Below are 13,629 nucleotides of genomic sequence, written 5' to 3' on the forward strand. Positions count from 1 at the left end.
GGTCTCTCAGGTGAGTAATCTCTGCTAAAATTAGTAAGCACAATTACACATTCATGCATAAATCAGTGCGTAATCAGCTCCTTCGTTTCTCTACATGAAAGCTAGGCAGACCAGGAGGTAGTGTGTGCTTGTTATGGCTGCTAATGACTGTGACATATGCCAAGAAGGAAGGTTAGAAGGGGTGAAGTGAGTGGCAGATGAAGGCATGCATACAGAGTTGTTTTATGGCTCTGGTGATAGCCTTCTTGCCATATTTACCTCAGCTAGCTGTGCAATAAATAACTCTGATCCCACTGCCAGTTTCCAGTCACCACAACAGAACAGCACTCTTGTCACAACAGTGTGTTAAACAACTTTTAACATAAAAATAGCAGGTTGGGGTGAAATTTTTGTGGTTGTGCATGTCAACTGGTGGCTTTAATCCTATTTTGACTATTTCGCTGGTATAGTCAATATGTACTCCTCAAAAGTACACAGAGAATTTTAGTGAAATTTGATGTTTTCCATAAGTATACAAGACAGGGATGAGTTAGTTGTTTTTTTTGTCAAATACATAATAAGAAAATATCATTTTAAATAGATAGCTTCCACACAATCTTGAAACTAAAATCAAACACTGGATTCTTACCATTGTTAGACCTGGCTGCATCCCGGCTCGAATGGCTTCAATTTGAGTAGAAGTGAATGGAATTGTGTTCCTGTAAGACATGTACATGCTTGAAATTTATGAATCAAGTAATCTGATACTGAATACCCTTGGAAGCATAAACCTATTTGTATTCAAATGACTTCATTTGTTTTTCTAAGAGATGCTTTGTGCTGCAAGTGTTGAGATGCATTTGGAGACCACACTGAAAGATTCCTAAGTCAGGGCCTCCCCACAGACATGCTGTTGCTATCAAGATTTGAATATCAAAGTGCAAACTGAAAATGCTCAGGAAGCACAGGATGAATCTCAACTTTTCATGTAGTACAATTATTTTGGGTTGTTGTAATTAGTACAGGAATATTACAGCCCCTTCTATTCCCCATTCATTTCATGCATAACACCAACCAAAACAGCACCACAATATTACATCCTAAACACATCAGATACCATGGAAACGGAAATCAGAATAGATTAGTAGCTCAGTGTAGGGTACCTACGATGCGCATAGCTTAGAGATTTGCACCTCCACACTTCTTATATTGACATGAAGTCTTTGAATAACAGGTTAAGGACTTAATATGCATAAGATTATAAAAATAAATAGGTGTGGAACTCAAGAATATATTAGTATATACAATGTGAGTAGAAGGTGTAATTGCATTACAGAAACAAATCAGTGCACTGTACAATTACTTGACAGTAAATCTTATTAAATGATAAATGGAAAGGTTCGAGTATTGATCTCTCACCGTTTGGGCTGATTGTAGGGATATGGCCCACGATTGGGGGTAACATAGGGTTCGACAATCAAGGTCTTGTCTTCCTCTTTGTTTTCCACTTCTTCATCAGCCTTTCTTTTCTTTCCTTTGTCTGCTGTGTTTGAGGTGGGAAATGTGATTCTGATACAGCAAAAGAGAGAATAAGAAGGATAAATATGATGTATTATGACATGTTTAATAATATATAAACAATTATATAAATATGGTTACGCAAACAGATTCTGATTAAGATTGATCAAACAAAACATTTTTCTTTTAAAATTCACCTGAATGGGGGAACCTGAAGTTCAGGGTTCTCCTCAGTGACCTTTATGGTGTTACCAGGGAAACATGAACGCAAGTGGTCCAATGACAAAAAGGTGTCGTTGAAGTCCAACGTCGAGATCTGATTGGGCATTTTTGAATAATGTGCGCTGCCCGGGTCACCATAACCTAAGATGATGTCATGAAGCCAGTCTGGGACGACACATTCTGTGTTCATCAGATGTCTGATGGTCTCTAGCACAGCCTGAAACAGAGAGAGAGAAACATGTTACAGATGACACTGAGCACAAAACAGACACAAAAACAGTTTAGCTGGGTAAGAATAGCTTTGTGGCAGACTGATGGGACAGCAGATAATTTATAAGTCTGTCAATTATATTTTAATGAGCTGCAAACTGTCTAATACTTTGTGCATCAAACGGGGAAGCGTGTTTACTTTTAGGTCTGTCATGCTTCAAAGATGGAGATGTTGCCTGAATATCTGTTAGCTGCTGCGCTTTTCAAATTCAGAAAAAAAGCAAAAACATCTGTAACTGCTGTGGCTGTGAAAGACAGAAACTGATGTGCAGAATTAGAATTAGCAGATCTGAAATGCTCTAATGAAAAGCTTTTAAAGAAAGAGATGGTGGGGGGGTGTTTTCTTCATGCCAGTTAACAATCTAATGACGCCAAGCTACATAAAACCAGTAATAAAGGTCTCAGTACTCACATGTTTGATTTTATCATGACCTGAATTCCATGATGTGAAATCTGTGTAACAGGTCTTGAAATCAAAACTTGAGGTTTGCATTTTGTTAACTTTCTAAGAACACGTTACACTGACTGTGTACCCCAGTCAAGCTAGTTCACAGAAAGCATCTCAACATTTTGAAACACTGCGAGTTTACTGCTACAAGAAAAGCCTTGGACGAGAGTTAGAGGGACCACTGAAAAGGACTCATTGTGTGGCAACCTGGCCCCAATCTCAGAGCTAGAACACTAAAGACAGTGATACATCACTCAGGGCGATGTTGACAGAAGCAGAACTCAAGGTCTGAAGCTAAAGCAATCCAAACCTTGAAATTGTTTTCCTTAGGTTTGCGTCTCATGATGATGTTGAAAGTCTCATATGGGTCTTCGGTGTTACTCTGAATACTGCTGGTCATGTCCTGCTGGTACTGGTTTGGGTCAAGCCATACACGAAATGTTCTGACATCTCCACGCAGCTTGGGCTTTGGTTCAGGACCTAAACCAAAGTACCAAGGATTATTTATTATAGCAATGAAATAATGAAAAAAATAACCTTAAAAAAAAAAATCAGAAACAGTGTAGCATTTTAGAAACATTGTTAGAAAGTTTTATCCTAATCCTAAACACAGGAAAGTAAAACTAAGGACAGAGAAAAAGAATAAAGATCAATGTTAAGTGAGTCACTGTGAGCAAGTCAAAGTAATTAAACTCATATATTCTCAAATTAAAAAATAAAACCCTTTAAAAAGAGCTAAGACTTTCAATGCCTTCTCAGGAAGAGGAATTACATTACACTTGATTGACTGGCCATGGGCTTTAGGCCTATTCCCATTAGGGGGCCTGTGTGGTGCAGTGTGCAGCTATCACAGATTTCTAAATAGAATCTGTGTGGAGCTGCAGGGCACATAGCAGAAACCAATCCACTCCAATTCTGACATGTGTTCCCATGTGCAAATGTGCACAGTTATGTGGGGATCAATAAAATCCACCTTACCAAAATGAGTGTGGTGATAGCTTAAGAGTGGAAGCTACACCCTCCACACTATTCAGTAACAATGTAGCGAGCTGGAGTAAGGTGTCTCAGCTGTTATAAAATATATTTATGCCTTTGTATTAAGTTGTCAGTTATTAAAAGGTGGGATTAACTCAATACTTAATATAAAGGGACATACATTGTTCAAGTCATTAAAAATACATTTAAACCATCGTAGCTCATATAAATGTTCTACACTTGAGCAGTTTTATAAAATGGTATGTCAGTTAGCTACGAGTGTCCCAAAATGCACACGTTGCCCTGTGTCGTCGTCCCCCCCCCCGTACATTCACCAAATGCCCAGTGATTTATGTGACATCTCCCCTCCACACAACAAGCCAAAGTACCACTTATCCCTGTTGGGAAGCTGAAAGTTTAAACAAGCCAACATTGGCAGGACATGTTCCCCAGCATGTCTATTTCTAAAGCCATTCCCCTCTGCATATATAAAACGTCATGAAAGAATAAGGGAAGGATGTTTCATCACATGTACACATGTTCTGACTCCCACACTTGCAACCAAAAACGGAATCAGCCAAGATTACTTTAAGGACTGTTGCAGAAATGTTTTTTTTTTTAATTTCACAATCTGCTGCTGTTGGCAATACTTTCATCTAAGGTGATTGTAGCTTATGTACCACATTACTTAATTCTGCAGGACAAGTACATTAAGTGCCCTCTTATAGATAAAGCAAACCAGAGCAAGCCCTTCAGTTAAATCCAATAAGTAGAACAAAGAGGAGAGCCAGCAGCTCTCAGGTGTCATTGTTGACCACAGGTTAATGAAGTCTTAAGGTGAAAAAGGCCAGGTTTCACAGTGACAGTCACCATGACAACACCAGTCTGACCCTCTCCTGAGGATTAGCTGCTAGGGCTGACGGTGTACAGATCTGATAGGTGGATGGATGTCAGGTGTCACTGCTGTGTGTGTGAGCCTACGTATACAGGCGCAAACGCATATGAGCATACCTTCCTCGATGACACGCCCCTTGTCATCCAGCATACCCTGCACCTCACAGCCTCTCACATACACAAGGCCAGTCTGATCCACAAATGACTGACGCCGGTCAAAACGTGTGCCGTAGAGCAGCATGGGGCGCACCGTGATCAGAAAGCAAACATCATGTTTCCGCAGACCTGCAGGGGGGGAAAAAGGTTTATGGGTGTTAGACTTATAGCAAAAAGAGGAAAGGAAATGACTTAGAGATAAAAGATGGGAGAATGTAGTATGGTGGGGGAAGAAGATGAACCACCATGTCAACATTTGCCTGATCATTAAAACCTGAAGCTCTAGGGAAAGAGCTACTGGAAGTAAAGAATGGATGTAATATCTAACACTTACTGAAATACAAAATATAAATAAAACTATAAAAGTAGTTTTAGAGAGAACAGAGTTTTCAGTTTGTGATATATATATATATTTTGCTTTTTTTAAATCCAGCAGAAAATCACCTTTTTAGAAATATAGCGATTACTTTTTTCCCCCTATAGCATTCATTTTCGCTAGTAATCAATCCAAATGCACTGGCATACATTTACTTAGGAACATTGAGCTGGCATCTTTTTCCGGAAAGCTATAGCAAAGAGCCAGTCAGAGGCCTCGGTGTGTGTTTTATGTTCCCTGTGAATCACAACTGTCAAGCTCCTGTTGACATTATCTATAGCTGCCTCATCAACCACACTGAGAGATAGTAAGAAAAATGACCAGGAAATAGAACAAACGCTCTGTGGTAAAGTCAGAAAAAAGGGTCATGAGCCTGACAGGATAGAAAACAGCAGTACAGGAAGACTTTATGGTGATTATAAACCCCTGTAGAACTGTACAGAGGGGAAAAACAGGAAAACTAAAAGTATACCAAGGTAATATGGAATGTGTAGTTAATCTATTGAAATAGGGTCAATTTCATAATCAGTTTGTTTGACTTTATAATGGTCCACTACTTTTACCTTCCCACTCATGCTTGATATGGTCTTGTACGTTGAGGTTGATAGTCACATCTGCGCGAACACGAGCAGGCCAGCTCTCTCCGATGTTGGGCTTGGCAACCTCAACTATGGAAAAAGAGGTGATTGGCTGAGCCATCCTCGCCCAGCCTCCAAACACCACTCCACCATACTCTGACTGCCTGTTAGAAAGACAAACACAACAAGAACTTAAGACAAGTGCTCTGGGCTGTTGTCAAGAATGGAAATCAGCTGGATTTAGGGCAACACATGGCACTACTGCTTACTTATTTACTTCTGCAGGAACAACAAGCAAGTTGCTACATCACTTGACATAATGGGAGCACTTATTATGTTAAGCAATGGGTTTTAAAATGTGGTGAACCAAATGCCATAAATTATTGTCAATGTGCTGCGCCACCACGTGACAGGTAGACAGAGGATACAATTCTTCATTAATTAACCTAAAAACACAAAGTATGCTATAGATTATTTAATGCTTCATTTTTGCATTAAAAGAAACACCAATGTTTATCATTCCTTTTTCAAACTATGTCTTTCTATTACTTTTTCAATGATGTTTGCATATTTTAATCAAGAAAACAATAAGGCACTATAGATTAAGTGTTCTGTGCTGCCAACAAAATTGATGACATCTCACCATGGTTTCATGCGCCAAATCACATCTTCTATGTCCTGTCTGATCTCATAGGTGGACTCCAGACGAAAGAGGTTAAAGTTCCTCAGCAGGTAGTCGTGGAGTGTCAGGAACTGGAGATTTAGCTTTGGTAGAGCCAAACAACCTGAAAAGACAGAACAAAACTAATAACTGATGTCTGTATGTTCAGATGTAAACGTCTGTGAGACCTTGTGTTATAACACTGCATATATAACAGAATATCACAGAATGTGGGTATATATTTAGTATATGCAAATATGAGGCACAGATTAGACAGATATAGTAGCATGTATTCTATTTCATGTCAACTCACATAGATACATGCACAGACATACTAACTCAGTAACAATTCACACATTCATTTATAATACACACCTTCTCCTGAGTAATACTCTGTTGGCACAATGTTCTCATCCCAGATTATCTTCTCCGTTGGATAAAGGGGCATCTGGTTAAGTTGCTCAATCTGAGAGATTCTGCGCTCATGACAAGACACCTGTACGTGGATGGCAAACAGCAAGAGAGAAAAATGACACTGAGAACATGTTTGGAGAGAAGATGTCAATAAGCAAATGCTGCACTGCCCTATCGGCCCAATGTTTAGGAATCTTACTTCCTCCTTTAGACATAAAGTTATAGGCCTTTAATATAGTTTCATTTTTCAAATTAAATGGGGTTTTTTTCTGTTGAACTCTTGATTCTATGTGCCTCATTTATCTACACTATATGGAAAAAGAGTACTGTGCCACCTACACCTACAGGAGCTGCTTGGCCATGCAAATAACACAATGTTTACAGATGTCTGATGTTTATCTGATGTGTCAGAAACATTTTGCACTGAGTAGATGTCTGAAGATGTGATGCAGAGCTGAAACAATTTAAAACAGTTACTTATACTAAGGATTTATTTGTTTCCTTGACATAAAGGGAGGATAAATAATATCAACAATAAAATAAACTGTAAAAAAAATGCTGTCATCTGCTATCCTTATAACTGGTTCATCCTATATGCTGTCTGTAATGACTGTGTTCAGTCAACTGTTTTGCTGTAGCTTACAGTCCTGCAAACACTTGTTTTTTAATCTATCTGTGCAAGGATGTTGGTTTTAGGGCGTAACTTCATGCACACACAAATGAAAGCCCTCAAAGAGTCTCCTGCAAAAATTGACTCAGATAAATAAGACACAGCTCTTCTCCGTCACGTCTTATGTGTAATTGTGCTTTGAAATAACCACTTTGATGAAGAGGTCTGCCACGAACAGTTAAGTGTGTATTGGAGAGACTAGACAAACTAGGGTCCCCCAGATTCCAGGAGAGGTTTTGAAAGAGAAAATTAGGAGAGCAAGCAAAGGGTGACTACAGAGCAAAATCAAAGCTTAGGCTTCTTCAGAGATTCCACGAAAGGAAATAAATAAATGACTCTCCATCATATTAGTCCTGCCTACGATTTACCCAATGTTACAGAAATGCCCACATGAAGCATTTATTGGATTAGAAGGCAAATTCACAACGGACAGTGCAGTCAAACTGCAATAATAAAATATGTATTTGAAGTTAATGAGATTAATTATTTTAAAATGTAAAATCCAATCCTAGTATACGGTATTGCCAAATGACCAGTGAATGTTTTGTAAAATAACTGTTTATAAACACCAGTGATACATCTTTTATATTCTCAGTTGCCATATAACCAATGCCAATATAGGTTTATTTAAAGGGTTAATTTAAAGTCTCAGGCGTTAACCATTGCCTACAAATCCTGGAATAAATATTTTAATATTTTATTTTTTAAATTTCAAGAAACATGTCATTAAAACAAACAAAATGAAACAAAAAAACACTGATATGCTCACATACATAACCCAGTAAACCCAACAGTGCACTTACCAGCAACTCAAGCAGAACCGCTTTCTCAATAGTGGTGTCTTGCCCTTCAGGCAGTTCAGGCAGCAGGCACAAATAAGAGGCCACCTTGTGGAGCATATTGGGACTACAGAGACAGAAAAATCAGAAAAAGAAGCAACACTTCTGTCTAGAGCAGGTATGACAATAAGTAAATATTAACTAAATCCTGTCTAATGTTTGGTAAAGACTCGAGTGATAAAGATTATAAGAATACCAACCATAGGATTTCTCAATTAAGAATACATTCTTACTATTATTTGTCCAACATCTATATACAATCTACACAAATCCCTGTTTTATTCAAAGAAGTACAAAGATAATATTTCAGGTGCAACAGTGTTGGGGAAAATCCTCAACAATTAATTGTGTTTATTAATATACAGCTGCAAAGACATTAGTGATTTTATAATCTACCTTGCACAATACTGAAATGCCATGATCTTGCATTACTTAAAATAAGACACCATTCTGCAGTGGAATCCCTCCATGTGCTTGGGTATGCTCCTACAACAATTGTCAGTGTCATTAACTGCACGAGTAAATGTGCAGAAACTGCAAAGTCTATGATGCAGAGAAAAATCTAATATAAACAAGACAAAGAAATGCTGCCACCTTTTGTTACAGTAGAACAGACTTTTTCAAAATGAGGTGAAGTGGAAAACTGTCCTGTGGTCTGACAATTCCAAATTAGTATTTATTTATTTTTTGGCACTCATGGATGGTTTTCAATCCACTAAATGGTAACATTGTAAACGTGTTAGAATAGGAGCCTCATCAAAGTCTTATTAGTGCTTATTAGCACTGTGGCACAAAATGCTTCTGTTTGCTTTGACACTGCATTCCTGCTCTGTCAGCATGTATGTTGAGGGGTCGAGCTGCACTGATGAGACAGGATTATGAAAATCAAAGCCCATCTCCGCTTCGGAAGGCTGAGGTGTGGCTCTCTGCATACAACCTATTTTAATCAGGCTGACACACTGTGACACAGACAGGGTCTGGTGCCCAACAAGGGACAAGGTCTGGACACACTTTGACAGGCCTGGGCAGCCACACGTGGACTGACCAACTGTAGCCATGTATGTGCATGCATCTTGCTACTTGTGATGCCACGCTCGAGCAGTGGGGTGGCAATTCTGCCAATGATGCAGTTTGGTGGCCCACTGGATGTCCTGCCATGGATCATGTGGACATTCCTTCCCCTAGCAACAAAATAAACGCAGCACAACAACTTACTATAAGAAATGCAGATTTGGGGGGGGGGGGGGGGGGCATAACAGGAGTTTTTCTAAAGTTTACTATATATCATTTTGGGGGAAAAAAACCTAAGAATTCTCATGTTACTGCCAAAAATGTGTTGTGTGACCTTGACTTTTGACCAATAACAACTAATTTCAAGAATTTCCATCACATTTTGTGGAGATATTACATTCACAGGGATAGGTGGTACTGATGGTTGAACTACTTAAAACCATAATGTAACTGGTCATAGCTGTCCCAGAGGCAAAACAAAACAAAAAAAAAAAACAAAAAAAAACAGATAAAAAGGATCTAAACATCTGTACAAACATCTCCACAGTGACTATAATCCAGAGCACCAATCACACTCCTTATTTTAATATGCTGTGCAGTGTAGGTTAACATTTGTCACAATTAGGATTCTTTTCTGTTTGAATTCAATATCATTCAATTCATTTATGGCCACAAATGGCACTTCACCTGTTGTCACATACCTGAAAAAAAGTGTTTATTTGTGTTTGCGTATATATGTAATAGTATGGGTGTGTATAAGTGTGGGCTAGCTAGCTTTTGTGTGTTTTGGGGACTTAGTGGATAAATTCAGAGCGGCAGGTGACTGGGAGCTTAGCCCATGGGTAGTACTGCTGGAAAAAACTGGCATTAGCAGGAGTTGTTTGGATGAAAAGTGCCTCGTTAAATCTGATCGTATATTTGGAGTAACCCAGGAGCTGCTTTGGTGACAGTTGTGGAGCAGTGAACAATGCCGTCCTGCTATATTCAAAACCTTAATTCTATGGAAAAATGGAGCAGAGCTCCTGCTCCTAGAAATGCACAAAATGGTTCAGCTAAGTCTTTACCTGATTCAGCTCAGCTCGGCTCATATCCCTTTGCCTGATTCAAAGAAATTTAATATGGGGTTTAAGCTTTTATAATCCACCACTGATGTGGAAAGAAATATGTATATGGAGACATTGCCAGCTAAGACTAATTTTGAGTTGTTTAAACAACTATCACAAATAAAGAACTTCCATACAGTAAAAACAAAATAGTAATCACTTGGTGAAATAGAATAAAGCCGAGCCAAACACAAAGACCTTAAAAAAAGTTTTGGTCAGTAATTTGAAAATGTCAACTTCAAGAAAGATAAAATCTTAAAGTAATTACAAATTACTAATGAATCGGTTTCTTTTCACTCTCATATACATGTGAACAAGTGAAAACACACACACAGGCCAGTTCATCAAAGTGAGGGTGCTTTTTGGCTCCTTGGCAAGCTAATATGATCTGACAAACACAGCTGTTCCAAGAGTTTATTCTCAAGCCACTGCAAATCGATTAGATTAATGAGGCGTGCCTCTCTCTCCGGCTGGTACCAGCTGCCTGTTCAAGGGTTCACTAGCTGCCATTTAGCAGGAAGTCAGACAGCAATGGTGGAGCTGCTATATTACAACACAGGAGCAAGATAATCATAGACATGGGCCTCAGCTGGTGGGATTGTTGTGTAAGCAAAAATCCTACTATATTGCTCATTATTATTACATTTTTTTCCTTCTTTGTTTCAATTGTAACTTGTACTTTATGGTGTTCAGGAGAACCTCTGAACATGGTAGCAATACGCTAGGAGCTGATTCTTTTGGACCTATACGCGGAGAATTTGAGCTTTCGAGGTCAAAAGGTACTTGAAAATAAGGCAGAATGATGAACACAGAAAGCCTCTAATAAACATGCAAAATATTTACACATTAGCAATCATGCCAGCTAAAGCAATGTTCCATTGCTAGCTAATTTAGCAGTTATGATGCATATCCTCCCATCACATCATTTACAACATGCTACTTGTTTTAAATGATTTTAATTACCTGAGATGCCCAAAGTGTTTGGTCAAGGATTCTCGGGTGTCTACTGATGCGACACTGGATAAAGCAAAGTCGTGCAACTCTGGGAAATGAGCAAAGGCTGCCCTCTGCAAGACAGAACCCAATAAGCAGTGCTATGAGACACTGATGTCTAGATACACATCACCATTATAATACATAACTGTTTTTTCCATGAAATAGTTTCTTGAGATAGTTACTGAAAATGTGATTTATAAAGATATATATAGAAAAATCAACAGTCCTGAATACTTTACATTCATTCTTATTTATTCAGTCATTATATTCACATTCAGCATAAGATGAGGAAAGAGTTCATTTCTTATTACAACTATGAAAAAAAATGATCTGATACTCTGGTACATACATTTCTCTCTGCAACAGTTACTTTGATATATAAAACTAAAGATGCTTATGAGGCATGCTGGAAAATCAAAAGTATTCCATTACATTACATGGAATTCTGTTTTTTTTCAGTCCCATTACCACAGGTGTATAACTCAAGCACCTAACCGTGCATCCATTTGTATGTAGTATTATATTACCCCTGCAACAAGTTTTTTCCCTCTTTGATATTCGATATTCAACTGTAAGTAGTATTACTGCATTTAGGAAACACCGTAACTTAGCCATGAAGCAGCAGTCCACATGAAGTTACCGAGCGGGGTTCCAGAGTGCTGAGGTGCATAAAAGTACGCCAATAGACTCAATAACTCAACAGCTCTAAACCACCACTGGTATTAACATCAGCACTGTGTGCTGGAAGCTTCAAAGCATTACACCTACAGCTCCTGCTGTGTAGCTGGCCCAGTACTTTTATCCATATAGTTTATGCAAATGAAATCATATATCTGAAAATCATTTTATATAATTCTTACCTGCAGTGAGGTGATTCTGTCATAGTGCAAAGTGGTCATCTCTTTCTGAGTCAGTGCATTTCCTGTCTGATCATTGATTTCAAAACCAGTGTAGAACTTCAACATGTCCAGCAACTAGAAAGATGAGGAAATAACAATTAATTCTTTGTGAACATGAATATTGTCATTGACAAGTTTTAATGCATATTTGCTTATTTTTGTACCTGACAGAAGAGATGCCCCTCCTTCTCTCTTTTTGTGAGGCTGGAGAGGTGACATCTGACCACCAAATGAGAGTCATCCAGCACTGTATTGAACCAACGCCTGGTGGGCAGCAGTGCCTATACACACATGAAACCATGTTTGTGGAAATAAATCCTCACCTCCAAACGATAACAAAGTAAACCACACTAAACTAAACTTTACTGGTTTGCGAACAACCATATTTTTCAGCATCGTGATTATCAAGGCATCTTATTGATTGCTGTTTTTTCGTCTTGAGGTTATTTTTCAACATAAGACAGTTTGTCTTATTTTTCGCTTTCTGACAGAAAGATGTGAAGACAATATGGCAAAAACTGTCTAACTCTCGTCTATATTCATTATTTATGTGGTTGATGCTTGCAGCACAGGAACATGACATAAAGGCAAGAACAGAGGAGACCTGTCAAAATGAGATAACAGACCTGCTTTGGTGAGAATATAACAAAGAACACTTTTGAGTGAGAGAGTGACTAGAGCATACAGATTCACACTATAAAGAGTGCTGCAAAGGGGAAAAATGAACACTAATGTGAAACCAAATATGAAATACAAAACTGTGAGGCAAAACACAAACAAAATATCTATATCAATCATGGAAAAGTGATGTTCAAGGCAGCATGTGCTGGAGTAAGAGTAAGACCTAAAGAGAGAAAGAACAGATACCCTTTATATGCAACAGCAATCTCTGATCTCAACACGGTTCTGACAGTCAACACAGAACTGGCTTGATAATAGGTGTATTTTTCTCTGCAATCATTTTCATATTGTCATCAGAGAGTAGAAGTATGGATTTCAGGCAACTGAGTCTTTGTACAATGATAGTGCTGAAGGACAGGAGATGAGTCTAGGGACAGTCAACTGGCCAGCTAGTAGCCACTGCCAGAAACAGCAAGGCCAGCCTGTCAGCAGAGGGCCAGATGACATCCATTGTGCTCACTCACTAGTAACAGGTCTGCCCAGGCAGGAGGCGTAAAAATCTTACGTGACACTGTGTCTTAACACCACCTTCATTAGTCAGGAATTAAATAATTATGTGAAGTTCTGCGTCACTTCATTATTTCTTTTAAAAAATGGATACATCAAAAATATTTCTTATCTTTAAAAGCTATTTCATCACCTTAAAAAAAAAACAAAAAAAAAAACAAAACCTGACTCTGTGACAAAAACGCATCGTGATTTCCACAGTTGAATACACTCTATTGCATGGCATCTACGGCAACTAAATAAAGTTTTCTTAGTTTTTACTTTTTCTCCAGGAGAAGCTTCCCCCGCCTCAAAATATGATGAAAAAAAAAAACAGCTGCAAATAGTACACCATGATTTTCATTGAGATTTGGTGGAGTACATTTTTTTTTGTAGATCTCACATCTAATAACGCTGCAGCTCACAGCCGAAAGAAACTGACACTTTTAAATA

The 13,629-nt window shown here is 38.4% G+C and overlaps 1 protein-coding gene across 2 annotated transcripts in view; it reads right to left on the reverse strand.

The window, feature by feature from the left end:
• aqr (aquarius intron-binding spliceosomal factor) overlaps positions 1-13,629 on the reverse strand; it is a 48,558-nt gene that overhangs the window by 27,734 nt on the left and 7,195 nt on the right. For both annotated transcript variants that reach the window (XM_085441019.1, XM_085441018.1), the window contains exons 12-23: positions 12,174-12,290; positions 11,971-12,084; positions 11,078-11,181; positions 7,965-8,067; positions 6,453-6,573; positions 6,060-6,201; positions 5,402-5,580; positions 4,424-4,591; positions 2,748-2,917; positions 1,695-1,936; positions 1,399-1,548; positions 629-698 (exon numbers count right to left, since the gene is read on the reverse strand). In XM_085441019.1, the coding sequence (XP_085297145.1) occupies positions 629-698; positions 1,399-1,548; positions 1,695-1,936; positions 2,748-2,917; positions 4,424-4,591; positions 5,402-5,580; positions 6,060-6,201; positions 6,453-6,573; positions 7,965-8,067; positions 11,078-11,181; positions 11,971-12,084; positions 12,174-12,290 (1,680 nt within the window). The remainder of the gene's footprint in view (positions 1-628; positions 699-1,398; positions 1,549-1,694; positions 1,937-2,747; positions 2,918-4,423; positions 4,592-5,401; positions 5,581-6,059; positions 6,202-6,452; positions 6,574-7,964; positions 8,068-11,077; positions 11,182-11,970; positions 12,085-12,173; positions 12,291-13,629) is intronic.

This window comes from Copadichromis virginalis, linkage group LG19, assembly GCF_057382275.1.
Source record: "Copadichromis virginalis isolate Kocher_CV1m ecotype Utaka linkage group LG19, C_Virginalis_male_GT1.1, whole genome shotgun sequence".
Lineage (NCBI taxonomy): Eukaryota > Metazoa > Chordata > Actinopteri > Cichliformes > Cichlidae > Copadichromis > Copadichromis virginalis.